This window comes from Siphateles boraxobius, unplaced genomic scaffold, assembly GCF_051911475.1.
Source record: "Siphateles boraxobius isolate OS27281-9 unplaced genomic scaffold, OSU_SipBor_1 49, whole genome shotgun sequence".
NCBI classification, from domain to species: Eukaryota; Metazoa; Chordata; class Actinopteri; order Cypriniformes; family Leuciscidae; genus Siphateles; species Siphateles boraxobius.
The window spans coordinates 6717153-6733236 of NW_027509130.1; the positions used below are offsets into that span (position 1 = coordinate 6717153).

The 16084-nt window shown below is 36.1% G+C and overlaps 2 protein-coding genes across 4 annotated transcripts in view; one reads left to right on the forward strand and one right to left on the reverse strand.

The window, feature by feature from the left end:
- The window catches only part of LOC143710998 (MIF4G domain-containing protein B), a 1123636-nt gene that overhangs the window by 555167 nt on the left and 552385 nt on the right, over positions 1 to 16084 (forward strand). The window lies entirely within an intron of this gene.
- LOC143711000 (histone acetyltransferase p300-like) lies at positions 2324 to 14815 on the reverse strand. Of its 2 annotated transcripts, XR_013194718.1 has the most exons (6): positions 14390 to 14815; positions 9572 to 9810; positions 6055 to 6132; positions 5780 to 5879; positions 5561 to 5672; positions 2324 to 3100 (listed from the first exon to the last, which is right to left on the reverse strand). XR_013194718.1 is itself a non-coding variant. In XM_077202299.1 (5 exons), exons 1-5 carry the CDS (start codon positions 14523 to 14525, stop codon positions 2999 to 3001), a joined length of 528 nt encoding a protein of 175 aa, XP_077058414.1. In that variant the 5' UTR covers positions 14526 to 14815; the 3' UTR covers positions 2324 to 2998. The 2 variants fall into 2 exon arrangements, 1 of the variants encoding a protein (XP_077058414.1); XM_077202299.1 differs by lacking the exon at positions 9572 to 9810.

A 16084-nucleotide genomic window follows, 5' to 3' on the forward strand; every position in this document is an offset into this window, starting at 1 on the left:
GTATTGAAGTGTACGATTAATGTAATTAAGATGGGGAAAAAACGAGCTTATACAGTTATTAACACTATGATAATGGGCTACTCGAAGACCTTGATGAGCTCACCCACCAAAGGTCCCTGCGCAGGAGGAGAAGGTTGAGAATGTTTTTTGTTGAGATGTTTTTGTTGAGATGTTGAATGTTCATGAATGTTGAGATGTTTTTTTTTTAATACTTACTTGGATAGAAGCACAGAGGTATGTCTCCATTGCAGGTCAGGTAATAATAATTAAATATAAAAATAAAGTAATATTAAACATAGCAATGCTGTTCGTTGTGTTTTATTATCATATTACTGTTCATTATTGATCATTAATTTCAACTTCACCTTAGCTGCTAGCTACTAAATATCCATTTCCAGAAAAATTAGGAAATTTTCTAAAGTGCAATAAAATAAATGTGTTAATTATCTTAAACCTTTATTTAACTGACAAATGCACAAAGAAAAAAAAAGATTTTGATGGCTGCTGCAACACACTCCAAATAAGTTGGGACAGAGGCATGTTTACCGTGTCACATAACTTTTCCTTTTAATAACACTTTTTTAATAGTTTGGGACCTGAGGATACTAACTTCTTCAAGTGGAATTTTTACACAATCTGTATGAATAAAGACAGCTGTTCTACAGTCTGTGGTCATCATTGTCTGATTCTCCTTTTCATGAGGGGCCATACAATTTCCCTAAGATACAGATCTGGACTGCAGGCAAACACTCAGGTACATTTCTTCTATGGTGCAGAGTGTCTAGAAACCACTCAGTTTTAGCACGTGCAGAATGAGGCCTGGCATTGTCTTGCTTCCTAGGAAAGATGTGATCTTGATACATGTCTCTGTTCAATCTGAATATACACCTCCATGTCGATGATATCTTCACACACATATAAGTCAACCTTGCCGTTTGCAATGATACACCTCCGTTTCATGACACATGTTTGCTTTTGCACATGTCACTGATGAAGTCTGGATGTTCCCTTTTGTCCTTGGGACTGAGAACTCAATGTCAGTTTTTCCCAAAAACAAGCTGAAACATGGCCTCATCTGACACAAGCACACATTTCCACTGTCTTTTAGACTATCTGAGATGCGCTCGGGCTCAGAGAACTCGCCGGCATCTCCACATAGAACTGATGTAAAGCTTTCTCCTGGCATAACAGAGATTCAAGTGGCATTTCTTGATGCAACGTCAGACTGTGTTAAGTGACAACGGTTTTCCAAAATACTCCTGTGCCCATGTGGCTGTATTTAACAGAGTAGCTTTATGGTTTCTCATGCAGTGCCATCAGAGGACTTGAAGGTGACGCCCTCTTGTCTTGCCCTACAGCCTAAGGTTTCACTGGATTCCCCGAATCTTTTCACAGTATTATTAATGGTAGATGGTGAAAGACAAAATGTTTGCAATATTTTTTTTTCTGGAAATGGGGTCGACACGTCTAACACCACATGTGATAAGTATCCCAAGCTTGGATGCACAAGGGGAGGTGCGTGAAGGTTTCAGGCTGGCTGGGCATCCAGCTTTTCAATGGTCAATCTGAAGAAAGACATGACTAACTTGGATGACGTGGGAATGAGTAAATTATCAGGAAATTTTAATTCTGAAGTGAAATAATCCTTTAAGAAAAAATATTTATTGCTGAGCTTGGAGATTTCTGTAGCACAAGTGTAACTTCTGTAACATTTGTTATTATTGAAGAACTGCAGTTAAACAATCTATGAATTCAGATCAGATGATTTCACAAACACTTTTCTACTCCCGAGGATAAATGTGGAGGACTAATTTTCCTTTCTGTGAAATGGTAGATCATCCAGTCTCTGGTGTGTTCTTGCGATAAAAAATATTTATTATACATGTTTAAGGCCAGACAAATAGTTTGTTGAGGGTTGGTTTGTAAAGAAGGACTACACGCATGCGGACATATATATATTCAAACTAGCCTTTGAATGAAGGTGACTTGACTCACTGGTACTTTATTTTTTGAACCAACTGAAGATTTTCAATGAAACAATCAACATAATTTTGAGTTTTGACCTAAACAATCTTGTAACAGTGAACAGAATTTGCCCCTACCCAACTACTTGAGCTCCACTTTAGTTTTTTTTTCTATCATTTTATATAATTCTGTTTAGACGATGACAATAACAAACACATGAAAACAATAAAGAGAAAGCATATTTATCGTTCATAAATCAAACTCAGCTTTGTTGATTATTGCGCTCAAGAAACGATTTTGTTTTAAACAGCAATTACTCTAAATCATTAAGGAGAAGAAATATCTCAATCACAGAACATAACTAAATACTTTTATTTGTATTTTTAAAATCCATGTAACATTTTGCGTGATGGTCTTTATTTCTAGATTCCTGTTTCTCTGGTTGAGAAGAAATAATTAATCATTCAAGTTAATTATGAAAAATAAACACTTTGCAAATATGAACATACGTGAATGACGTCCATTCACAAAAATAATAACGCTAACAAGTGTTTAATAGAAAGTTTGCAGGAAAGAACATCTCATATCTCTGGTAAAGAAAGGGTTTATTAACTTTAGTTGCATCTTTCTCAAAGCTCAGTCTGACTTCATCTGACTTCAAGTGTTTTTCTATCTAACAAAGAATACAGAGAATTACTGTTTCACAACATCAACCTGTGATGCTGAAAACCTTCAAATGATGACATTCACTTATTCCTCTAAATTGCAAAGATGATACAGCCTTCTGTATAACATAAAACAACAATAAACAGTATAAAGAGCAAAGAACAATCAGAAAGAACATAAATCAAGAGGGAGATGTACTGTACTGTATGTTTGCTCTCTATAAGTTACATATTCTGCCTGCTATTATACACTCAAATTAGATCCAGCTCAAAATTCTGCCCGTCACATGATTGATTTGTCCCAAATCTAATGTGACTGTCAATGGCTTGTTCAGGTCCCGTAGAGTCGAGCTGGTGAAGGCCGGGTGTTAAGGATCCTGAGTGCTCATGGCCGGCTTTGACCTTTTCTTCTCCTCCAACTCAATCTGGATCTTGTAGATCTGCTCAGCAAGCAAGTGGTAATACTCAGCCTGAACACACACATATATATATATATATATATATATATATATTTATATATATAAACACTGAACAGCTTTTGTAGTTTAAACAAAGGTAAACAAACAAACAAATAAAAATGAAATATGGCATGAAAATGCGTGGAAAGACAACACTTCCCGTTATAAAATAAGATTTTTATTTAGTACTGTGGCTAGATTAACATAAACAGACATCACCTGAACATATTATTCCATTACAGATTAATAGTAATGACGTTATGAATTTCTTCAATGAGAAAATTGAAAGTAACAGAAATACAATTGTAAATGTTCTACCTTCAACAGCGTTTATGATTCAGCCTCAATTATTGCCCCTCAAGAACAATTGCAGTGCAACTATTGGACGGGAAGAGCTAAATAAACTGATCTCTGCATCTAAACCAACAACATGTTAGATCCAATACCCACTAAACTACTGAAAGAGTTGATACCTGTAGCAGAACAGCCTCTTCTCAATATTATTAACTCGTTTATCTCTCATGTTCCAAGATCTTTCAAGTTATTAAGCCTCTCATAAAGAAATAACAATTAGATCCAAATGAATAAAAAAAATTACAGACCCATTTCAAATCTTCCATTTATGTCTAAAATACTACAAAAAGTTGTGTCCGCTCAATTATGCTCTTTTTTGCACAATAATTATATGTATATAAAAAAATTTCAGTCTGGATTTAGGCCACATCACAGCACAGAAACTGCACTCGTTAACATTACTAATGACTTACTTCTAGCTTCTGACCAAGGCTGTATCTCAATATTAGTTTTACTTGATCTTAGTGCTGCGTTCGACACTATAGATCATAAAATACTCTTAGATCGACCAAAAAAAAATCACACTGGTATTCAGGGACAGGCATTAAGGTGGTTTAGATCGTACCTATCAGACCTTTACCATTTGGTCTATTTAAATGGGGGCGGGAGCGGGGGGGGGGGGGGGGGGGGGATCTAAGATAATATCAGTAAATTATGTAGTGCCACAAGGATCTCTGTTAGGCCCTCTGCCATTTTCAATAAATATGCTACCAAGTGGTAATATTATAAGAAATGTTGATGATACTCAGTTATATATTACATCACGACGGATGAATTCTATAAATTGTCTAAGTTGACAGAATGTGTTAAAGATATAAAATATTGGATGACCTGTAATTTTCTTCAATCCAATTCAGCTAAGACTGAGGTATTACTTATTGGACCAAAAACCTGTACACACAATCTCCTAGAATGCAATTTGCATTTGGAAGGAAGTAGTGTAATTTAATCCTCTACAGTTAAACACCTGGGATTTATATTAGACAGCAATTCGTCTTTCGAAAATCCTATTTCATATGTTGCAAAAACAGCCTTCTTCCACCTTAGAAACATTGCTAAGCTCTTGAACATGCTAACTTCTCTGTTTCTGATGGAGAAAAGTTACTTCATGCATTCATGACCTCGAGACTAGATTATTGTAATGCTATATTAGCTGGCTGTCCTGCATCCTCAATAAACAAGCTACAGTTAGTACAAAATGCAGCTGCTAGAGTTCTTACTAGGTCAAGAAAATATGATCATACAACACCAATTTTATCATCTCTACACTGGTTACCTATTGAGCTCCGTATCAATTACAAAGTATTGTTACTGACCTATAAGGCCCTAAACAGTTTATCTACTGTGTGATTAACTGATCTTTTATTCATTACTTCAATGAGCTCATTGTTTCTGCCTTAAATTATTACATTGTTTAAATTAAAGGGGTGGTATAATTCCCTTTTCACAAGATGTAAAATAAGTCTTTGATGTCCACAGAGTGTGTATGTGAAGTTTTAGCTCAAAATACCCCACTGATATTTTTATATAGTATGTTAAAGTGCCCCTATTAAGGCTTTTTTAAAATGACCTTTTATATAGTGTCAAACATAGCTCTAAGTAAATGAAAACATCCTGCAAAGTTTTAAATCTGAAAGTTCACTGTATATAACACTTTTTTATATAAAGTCTTTTAAAAGTAAGAGTCGACTCTGAGTCAATGAAATAAATAATTTTTCAAATGAGTCATAAGCCGTTTCGTTGTGACGTCAAGACGTAACATTAGCATACAGTATTGCCCACCCACTTATTGTGCGTGCAGACACCAGGGAAAACTTGAAACCCCTCAGACACTGTAGCGGATTCCTGTGGATACTGAATAGCATCATGTGGAGAAAATGCTGTGATCTACAATGTGACGTGAAGGTAAAGCCAGTTTTTTTCACTGCTCAGCAGTGCTCAGCTAACAGTGATTTCAATATGTATATTTCTGAAATACATAACTTAAGAGAGTTACCTCATATAGCAGATCACCCTAAATGTAATGTGCATTTTCTGTAAAGCTGCTTTAAAACGATGTGTATTGTGAAAAGCGCTATACAAATAAATGTGAATTGAATTGAAAGTTTATATCCTTACCCTGCTGTTGGCAGACTCATAGAAGATCTCTTCCACTTTACGAGCGACCAAGTTCGCCAAGCGTCTGTCCAGCAGCGCTGCAGGGTCTGGGACTGGGAATACGGCTTGAACCCTGACGGAGAAGCATTCATTGCAGGGGCTAAAAATTGCTCAAAAACAACCAAAGACACCCATTATGGTCACAGCATGACCATGAGAGATGGTTCCTCTTGGACTCACAGTTTGTGCACTAGGTGATTCCTCAGGTCCTGAGTGGTGTCCTCATGCCAGGACTTCTTCACGCTGGGCATTAACAGCGGTAGAGATGCAGAGAGATTCCCTGCGATGGTTAAACATTTTGAAGGATTAAAAGTATTATCATCTCCAAGTCAATATCTATCTTTCTCATGCTCACTGAAATGATCAGACAATTGAAAACCCTGATGTGCTTGTGTGCAGTGCAATGCAAGATGAGGTTAGTAATTGATAAGATTAATGATGAATATTGTACGTGCCGTTGCTGATGGCGGCCACAGCTGGTTGACTGGTGACCAGAGGAGCCTGAATGTCAGTGTCAGGAGAGATCAGTGTCACTGTAAACAGCAGGAGAAAAAAACAAACAAAAAAAACATTAAAATAAATAAATAAAGCTGTCCAAAAACAGCCAATTGATTCACAGCCATCTATAAAACTGGGCCCGTATCCCTAAAGATTCTGAGAATCCTCTCAGAGAGCTCCTAACTTAACCTAAAAATTCCTTGCCCGGAGTTTTAGCTTAGAAGTGATTCCAGAACATTTTCAGTGAACTCTGAGCAAGGAATGGATGGAAAATCCTATCTTAGTGAGGAGGTGTGGTTGACCCCGTTGCTGGGTATGAGTCATCATTTCAAAAGCCGTGATTGGTTGATCCTACAAGTTTGATGAAAATGAACTTTTGGTGATAATGAGCAAAGGATGTACCCTCAAATCAATAAACATAATTATACACTCTAATCTTATGCAGACTGTAATTGTAAATAATATTTCACATTCAAGAAAATATCTGGAAAATGAATAGTAAGCTGTAGGGGTTATAGCCTAACATTAGAATCTAAAATATGTGAAAACTTAAGCTCATTACACCCTGTTCAAATAATGATTCGTGTCTTATTTGCTCATATTAATATCCTAGCTGGCATATTTTGTACTTTCACTCCCATATGGACCCCATTGAAAACAAGATGGCCTATCTCAAGGGGCTGTCCTTAAAGAAATTGCAACGTTACAACTCAGTGTGGTCCTAACGAGGGTAACACGGCTCAGCTTTTATCAATGTCTATAGCGTCTCAATAATTCCCTGTCATCCAGTGTTTGCAGGACATCTCTCCTTCCTCCTCTGTTGGCCATTTTGTGCAGCTGCTTAGGGGAACTCCTAAGCCACTAAAAGTCCTCTTCCCGCTCTTAGCAGATCTCGCCTTAGGAGCCCTTTTAAGCGCTAGGAATCTTGAGGAATAGCTTTTATATTAAGTGGGATTTTCGTGTCACTTTTAGGGGAAATTCTAAGAAAACGTCATGACTCTGAGAATTTTCTTAGAATTTGGCCGCTAGGAGCCACTTTTTGCACAAAAATTCTTTAGGGATACGGGCCCAGAATTCCAAGTCTGGTATCCAATTTTTTCTGTCAAGCAGTTTTTAATGTTCTCCATGTGCAGTGGTTCTAGAGATCGGTTATGTATTTACAGATGTTTTTAAATATTGGTTAAAGTTATTAGAAAATGATTTCTGTGGGGTTTAAAAAAAGACTTTACATTGGTTTCAAGTTACAAAAACATTTAAAAAGTTGTAACAATTAGTATTGTATAGTATATGCCCAGCAGACAACTAATATGCAAACTATTTGTTCATATTCAATGATTAAAACACTTTACCCCTTAAATAATAGGCTTAATACAGATAATACAAAATAATGGCTAATTGACCTAGACAAGCTCCTCCTCTGTGGACCTAGTGAAGTGCTATCAAGCGCCACCAACTGACTGCTAATGTTACTACAAGCCTGAGAACCTAATGAGAAAAAAATGTTTAAATAAAACAAGAAATGCAAAGAGTAATGAGTAAAAATCGTTGTTTCCCGATGCTCTTTGGATAGGGCATATTTCAACCCGTTAAGAAACATATTAGGCCAAGGCAATTGAGGATAAGGAAAATGTAAAAAGCCTTTATTTACTCATGGATTTATAATATAAAAAACAAAAACAATCACATTCAAACACATATGGACGCATTGCGGCTAATAAGCCTCATCAGGGTGTGTAAAACAGACATGCTCAGAGTCCTCTTAGGGTGTGTTCACAATTCGGTTGGCTTTGTTCGTTTGGTCCAGACCAAAAAAAAAAAACATTTAGTCCTGGTCAGCTTAGCGTTCACATTGGCATTTTACCACCAAACCTAAAGATACTGATCCTAAAGGCATAGGGCTATGTTCACGATTGGTAAAAAACATGCTTGAGCATTCTGTCTTTTTTAGGGTCGCATTTTGTGACATCATGCCCCGTTTTAGGTTTGTTTACATGTCTTTGGTCCGTCTTTTGCTCTCAACAGACCCATCTTATCAGCGGTTTCAGTGACAGAGCACTAACAGTCAGAGCAATCGCTTATGAACAGCATAATAACATGTTTACACAGTATCACAATTAAACATGTCATTTTCCCTTTGCACGACATAATAATAATGTCCCACTAAGAAACTACACAATTAGGAAAAATATCAGCTGGTCAGTTATAACTCCATATTACTAAAATACCTGAATTAACCTTTAAAGTGAGTTACCAAAAATATATAAAAATATGTTTACAGCATCTTAAAACAGTATTGGCAAATAACCTTGAAACAGTACATTTAATAAAACAGATTATTTAAACAAAAATAGATTTAACTTAACCCTGTAAAGTGTTCAGAAAAATAAACAGCACAATAGAAAATATTCTGTAATGCTAAATACTGCTGTTTTACAGTTTTTAATTCAGAATACACTTAACATTTTACCCTCAGTAGTAGCGTTGCACTTAAACATACAGTATATATATATATATATATTTATACATAAACACACACACACACACACACACACGTAAGTTCTTATGATCCCTGTTTAGGTGGTACTAGTTGCGTCAAGCTACATTTTTCAATATGACCTGGCACCACGAAATTGATCGAATCCAACAAGTTCTGCTTATTTTGACTCATTTTCTTACACACGACCTTCATGTCTTGTCTGGTAACCACTTGGTCTATACTGACTCGATTTGCATTCAGAAACCTTGCCTTTTTTAGAAAGTTTTGCCACTTTGGTGTTTCATTTTATTCAATTTAATCTGTGAAACGAGTTTAACTTTAAAAAACAACCTAAAGTATAAATAAAACCAGTCAATAACTTATCATATTTGAAAATAATGCTTCCAAATGATCAGAATCAGAAAGAGCTTTATTGCCAAGTGTGCTTGCACACACAAGGAATTTTCCTTGGTACTGAAGCTTCCAGTGCACATATACAAATACAACTACAACAAGAAACGTATACAAATTCTAAGAATAAAATTATAAAAAATATGAAAATACTATAAAATAAAAATATATAAGGTCACAGTTGGGTTTAGTCCGAATAAACATTTACAGAATATGAACATATTTACAGTATTTTGAATAGTACATATAAATATTACCTGAATTTTTAAGATATTGCACTAAACAGTGGGAGTACTGCATTTACAGACATATGCCTTGGGAGGTATGTTAACTGTTCAGAAGGGAAATGGCCTGTAGGAAGAAACTGTTCCTGTGCCTAGAAAATGATGATTTTCAGAGTGATCCCATAGAAGAACCACAAATAACCAAAAATAAATAGTTTTCTTAGTGTGAACATTTGAATATTCTAAAGAACCTTTTTCCATTATAAAGAACCTTTTGTGGAATTAAAGATTCCATGGATGTTAAAGGTTCTTTATGGAATCATCAATGCCAATAAAGAACCTGTATTTGTAAGAGTGTCTTACTTTGACAGCCATGATTTGTCCACTGGGTTTGTGCGCCATCTTGTTGACGGATCCATACGCTCCTCGGCCGATCTCTCCGAGATCCTTCAGGTCTTCCGCTGTGAAGTCCCAGTGCTGCTCCGGAGAGATCTTCAGCTTCCCAGACGACTCGATGCTGTGTGTCCGCAGCCGTTCTCTGAAGCCCCTTTCACACAGCGCGTTGATACCGGGAAACTGCCGGGAAATTGCCAGAACGCCTTCTGTGTGAACACAAACACGACCCGGGATTGATACCAGCATCGATGCCGGGTTGGGGACCTAGTTACATTGCCGGAATCAGTCCGGGTGTTGTGCCGAATTTCGACTCCCTGCCAAATTATTACCCCCCTCGTTGAAATCAGTATCTGATTGCCTAATCCTAACCCCACCCCTAATCCTAATCCGTCCCCCACAACTAATCCTAAACCTACCATACTAGGGGAGTAATAATTTGGCGGGGGTCAGAATTCGGCACCACACCGGAACGCGCGGTGTGTGAACAAAAGCCAGGACCAATGCCGTAAGGGGTGTGTCATAGTGATGACGCTCGTGCCATCGGGCAACTCTGTTGCTCTAAGAAGAAAGTTTGTGTCCGTTATCAACAAAGAAAGGACGAACAAATGTCTGCAAACTGGAACGAAGCAGAGACCAGGAGCTCCTCACTATCCGCGCTGAAGCTGAGATCGTTCGCCAGCTTTGTGGAACAGTGTGCGCCGCAGTGCGCGTGTACATGTTTTCGACGCGTACGTTACACGTCTCATCCTGACGTCATGTGTCTTTACGGGATCTTTATGGGTTGTGTGAGAACGCACTCACAGATCCCGGCAAATCACTGCAGAGTGAATAATAATGTATTATTTAATGTACAAAATTCTTGACCTTTGCGATTGGTCTTCTGTGCACTGTTATGGGACGCACGCATTCGGTCGTGAGACTCTAAGCATCCCAATTCACTTCCAAGAAAGCACACAAGTTATGAGAAATAAAGATTAACAAAAATGTGACACGAAATACACTGCCTGGTCAACAAAAAATGTAAATCTGCTGTTTGGATTTAAATAGGCAAATGCTTAAGAGTCTATGACTGGATCATTTTTGCAGTGATTATTATGTTTCTAGCATGTTATATGTTAAACTTAAACTCATTGAGAGTCTTTGGGATGTGCTGGAGGAGACTTTACAGAGTGCTGGACTCTTGCATTGTCGATACAAGATCTTCACCAAAAATGTATGCACCTCTTGATGGAAATAACATCACAAGATTTATTTCTGGTGAAGATCTTGTATTGTCAATGCAAGAGTCCAGCACTCTGTAAAGTCTCCACCAGCACAACCCAAAGACTTTCAATGAGTTTAAGTTTACACTCCTTCAATTATGGTTAGAAGAACTGATGTCAAACATATAACATCCTAAAAACATAATAATCAGTGCAATAATGACCCAGTTATAGACTCTTAAGCATTTGCCTATTTCAATCTAAACAGTGACTTTTTTTTGAACAACGGCAAGAAATCCCCAAAAAAGTATTCATGTACTTTCTTCACAAAGTGCAAGCAAGATATATTTTTATTAAACTTTCATTCTGTAGTCCATAAAGATAAGATGGGCGTACGGCATTAGAACAACACCAGGGTGAGTAAATTAAGCCTTAAATTTATTCAAGGGTGAACTATCCCTTTAAGTTGATCTAGGACTGACTCGGGACAGAGCGACTAACTCTAGCATGCAGAGCGTTCAGTCGTAGACCAGCACAAGTCTAGCAGAGCCCACGTGAGGACGGATTAGTGTCGAGGACAGAGGACAGGTTTCCCAGACGCGAGCACAGCGGACAGACACGGTTTAGGAGGCTTGGCTTACTTTGGGGAAGTCCAGACAGGTTTATCTGAAACCCTGGTGGTGAGAAGAACAACGAACACTTCACTCATCAACACAGAAACAGGGTTTGATCTGGAAAAACAGCTTCATTTTGTCTCCATAACCTGATCTTCATAGCCATTAAGTTCCCATTAAACATCAAAATGTAGGAAAAGTGGCTCACGTTGAGCATCTGAGCCGTACTAAAGCAAACCTTTGTGCCGGGATGTGCATCAGCGAACCGGTAAACATGGGAAACATGCAGAGGAGTTTCACACACAACAGCAACCGGAAATCAGCAGAATGTAAAATAAAGGAAAATACCAGACTAAAAAAAAAAACATGAAGAAGAGAAAATAAAATATTCGGCAGTTCTGGGAAGAACAATTTCACAAGGTCTCACCGTGGTCCGGCATCAGGGAGGATTGTGGGTAAGAGGAAGCAAGAGATAAAGGAGAGAAATATCATGAGGGGAAATAATGCATTTCATTAAACACATTTATCCGTCCAGCTGAACTTCAGAGCGTTAAGAAATGCAGCCTATACTGGAAAAAGATTCATGTTAGGATATTTCATAACAGATAAACATGATTAGGTTTGACAATTTTCACTCAGAAATGCTACAGTAAATGTCAAAAGGAAACACTGTAACTGAATTAAAAGTAAAATTCCAAATAGAATGGAACTCTACAATAATAGTTTTATTTAGAACTCTGAAAAATAATTTTTACAGACTAACAACAAGGAACTTTTGCAACACAAATCCGTAATGAACATGATCTACAAAAGGTTTATCTGATTCTGAACACAAGAACGCTGAGATTAACTTCATAAATCATGCGAAGATGATTCATGTGATGATTCCTCCTCCTGTAAATGTGAAGCCAATGAATAACATTCCCAATTAACCTAGGCCAATCACATCACACAGCGCTTTCAGGAAATACAGGAATGGACTGGTGTGACGTTGGAGAAGCACGGAAAAAGTGAGAAACTTTTTCAAACAAAAACACTCATGCAAAACTGAAGGGCTTTTACGTTGAGATTCAAATTTAACTTCATCCTAGCAGTAAAATTCAGTCAACTGGATAATAACTGTCATATAAAGAAAGCGATACCAGAGTAAAACACAATTACATATGCAGTAGTTCTACACAAAAACTAATCAGCAAACATGCACTAACAAGTCCTCTCATCATAAAACATGTCTGCTTCATATTTCACCACAAAATAAGAATTTAAAACTATAAAGAATTGCATAAAGTAAATAATTCTCTTTACTGTTTTGCTGTCATTTTTACTACAGCACCTTAAAATATTGGTGTAGTACAGCCATTTTTAATACAACATACAATTTAAACACATCGGTGTCCTTGTTCAAACCTGCAACCTTTCAGTCACCAGCTCATATCTTTTGACCACTACACCAAACCATACCAAAATAAACCAAGACCATTGAAAGAGTCGCATTTCAAGCTAAAATAAGCAGTAATTATTGTTAGAGCTGCTGTCTGCTTTCCACACATATCCACATTTGATGATAAACACAAATAATGTAAACTATTATGGCTGGTTAATGTCCTAAATTAAACCATATTATACCTTAAAAATGTTAGGGTAAAGTTATGGTAGATAATGTCCTAAATGACTCGATCACATAAATATCAATCATAAACATATATCATGTAGTAATTTGAGTCATAAAAATACCCAAATAAAAATCATAAATAGATTTATGTTGTAGTTAATGTCAGGGGTTTTCAAAATGGGGGCGTTGAAAAGATTAGAGAAAAAGAGTGTAAAATAAATCATGATTTAAAACAATGTGCTTAAAAAAAAACAAATAAACAAATTAAAATTGTATTAAAATAAGTGTTCTATATATACATAAAACATGCATAAATACATAAATAAATTATAAAATAAGAGATAAAAAAATAATAAAAATTGATTAAAATAAATAAGCAAACAATTAAATAAATATATAAATTATTCAAAATAGAATAAATAGGTAAACAACTTATAAATAATAAATGGAGTAAATTCTTATTTAATTCCTAAATAAGGAAATTACTACAATAGTAAAGTACAGTAATGTGTAGAAACAAAAACGTAAAGTTAACAGTAGAAACTAAATATCTTTAAAATAATATTTTGGACATTTATAGTATTATGTTTTCATTGTATAACTTGCGTATTTACACAGCAAACTATAAAGATGTCTTTTAAATGATGATGATCATATATTTGGGGCCCTTTTTGGCATCTAAAAGATTGAAAAACCCTGGTTTATGTGATTGATAAATCATCTAGACTAGCATCTTTCCATTGATTCAAGTCACTTCCTTAAGAAATCAGCAGTAAATATTTGTGTGGTGATCCACAAATGATTTAAACAGCATCTTAATCTTTTCATTGATTAATAAACAACATTTTAATCCCCAAAGATCCACGCGCATTTACCTACATTTCATACTAGCATTAAGGTATCGTTAGCCTGTTAGCCCTCCAGCTAAACATGTCAACAAACTCCAATGACAGTCAGAAAACAAACGACGGCATTAAACGAATTAATGTAATACTAACAGAGACATGGACATACAAAATACTGACTCATACACAGTTTGCGTAGTAAATAATGCATTTATCATTCAGCGAAATGAAATGTTCACAGGCCTGTCAGTGTTTGACTAAAGCAGTTAGCCGAGCGGCTAACAAGACTCTAAAACTAGAATGAAAACTACAAGTATAAAGGCTACTGATTTGAAATAATACTACAATTCAGAGCTAGTAAATGCGATGCTAAATCAATGGCTGAGTTAAAGCTGCAGCGCTGATAACGCAGTGTGTGTGTGTGTGTGTGTGATGTGTGTAAACTGTCATCCGATGTGATGATGATATAATAATGCTGCGGCTCGGTTCGGGCGGCTCGGTGTGTTTCTGACCTTGCATGCTGCTCATGGTGCTCAAGCTGCTGCTGCTGATGTGCTGCTGGCTCTGGCTCGGGTGCTGCTGTGCGCTGCTGGAGGAGGAGGAGGAGGAGGAAGATGAAGGGTTACTACTGGAGCTGGACGTCGCCATTTGGGTTTGACTTCCAGCAGCCAGCGCTGGGCTGCAATGCAGAGAGAGAGAGACAGACAGACAGTAGACTCTCTCTCTCTCTCTCTCTCTCTCTCTCTCTCTCTCTCTCTCTCTCTCTCTCTCTCTCTCTCTCTCTCTCTCTGACACACACACAAACGCACAGTTGGAAAGTCATTTTTTTACAGGAAAAATCTAATAGAAAAAAATAACGTCATATGAATTAATATCATAGAAAACAAAGCAAACATTTTTTTTAAATAAAATAAAAATAATAAAAATAACATTAAACAGAGCAACAACAAAAAAACCGGAACAAAACAAGATAAATCAAATATAATACAACATAAAACAAAATGCCATATAACAGAGCAAAACAATATAAATAAAAGGAAACCAATAAATATATGTATAAAATAACATAAAACAGAGCAAAGCAAAACAGAACAAAATATATAAAACAAAACAAATAAAATACAATAAAATACAATAAAACACATAATAAATATTGTTCACTATTTGTAAAACATTAAACGTGACCTAAGATGTTCTTCATTCACCTTAAGCGGAATTTAATGTCAATAGAATAGAATAGAAAAGAATAGAATATTGTATGCAAATAATGCAAAGAAATATAGTGCAGAAATAGAAAAAAACTAAATAAATCAGTATGGTATTCAGCTTTTCACTGGTTTAAAAATAGAATATAATTAGGATATATTTATTAAAATATAATAAATAATCACAATTAAACAAAAATACAATTCAATAATTTATATAATTAAAATAAATCAAAAATATTATTAATGAATAAACATGTATTTATTGTTTGTTTGACTTGATTCTCGTTTGTGTTGTAAATCCAATGGCCTGTGAGGACAAGTGTCGTAAACTTCATTTCCCATAATGCTTCATTCCGCAGTCCGTCATATCCGGAAAACTGTACAGTTATGAAGTTAAGTGTGTTTGGTTCAGAGAGATGTAATAAACTCATATGAATAAATAAAGAAGAGTCCAAATGACGAACAAGATCAGTGTCTCGTTTTCTCAGATCATCTTGAGAGTCTGTAATTTATTCATGTCAGTGTTTTTCTCGCTGGCAACTTACGTGCAGATACATGTTACTTCAGGGTTATGTGCATAACGTTACACTGAATGAACAGAAGAGGTGATTATTGTTAATTAGCCGCTTATTTGCTTGTGCATCTTTCAGATAAATGATCCGGATGATGTTTTGTGGATGGTGATGCTTCACTTTCACATAAGAAACATTTCTGCTGCTCTATAACATGTTTGTGGTCTGATATTGTTTATTTCTGCTGGTTGGTTATGCTGTTCCAGCTGGATTGTGTATTTGATTTGCTGTCAACAACAAATAACAGGAAAGAAGAAGTGAAGAAGTTTTTCATGAATCCAGCTGAGCGATTCTGCCATCTAGTGGAGTGAAGTAGAAACACGCCAGAAATCACAGTTATTTATTTGTTTTATATATTTATTTACAACACTAGAAATAAAGCACAAAGTTATGCAATAAAAACACAAGAGACGATAAATACAGACTT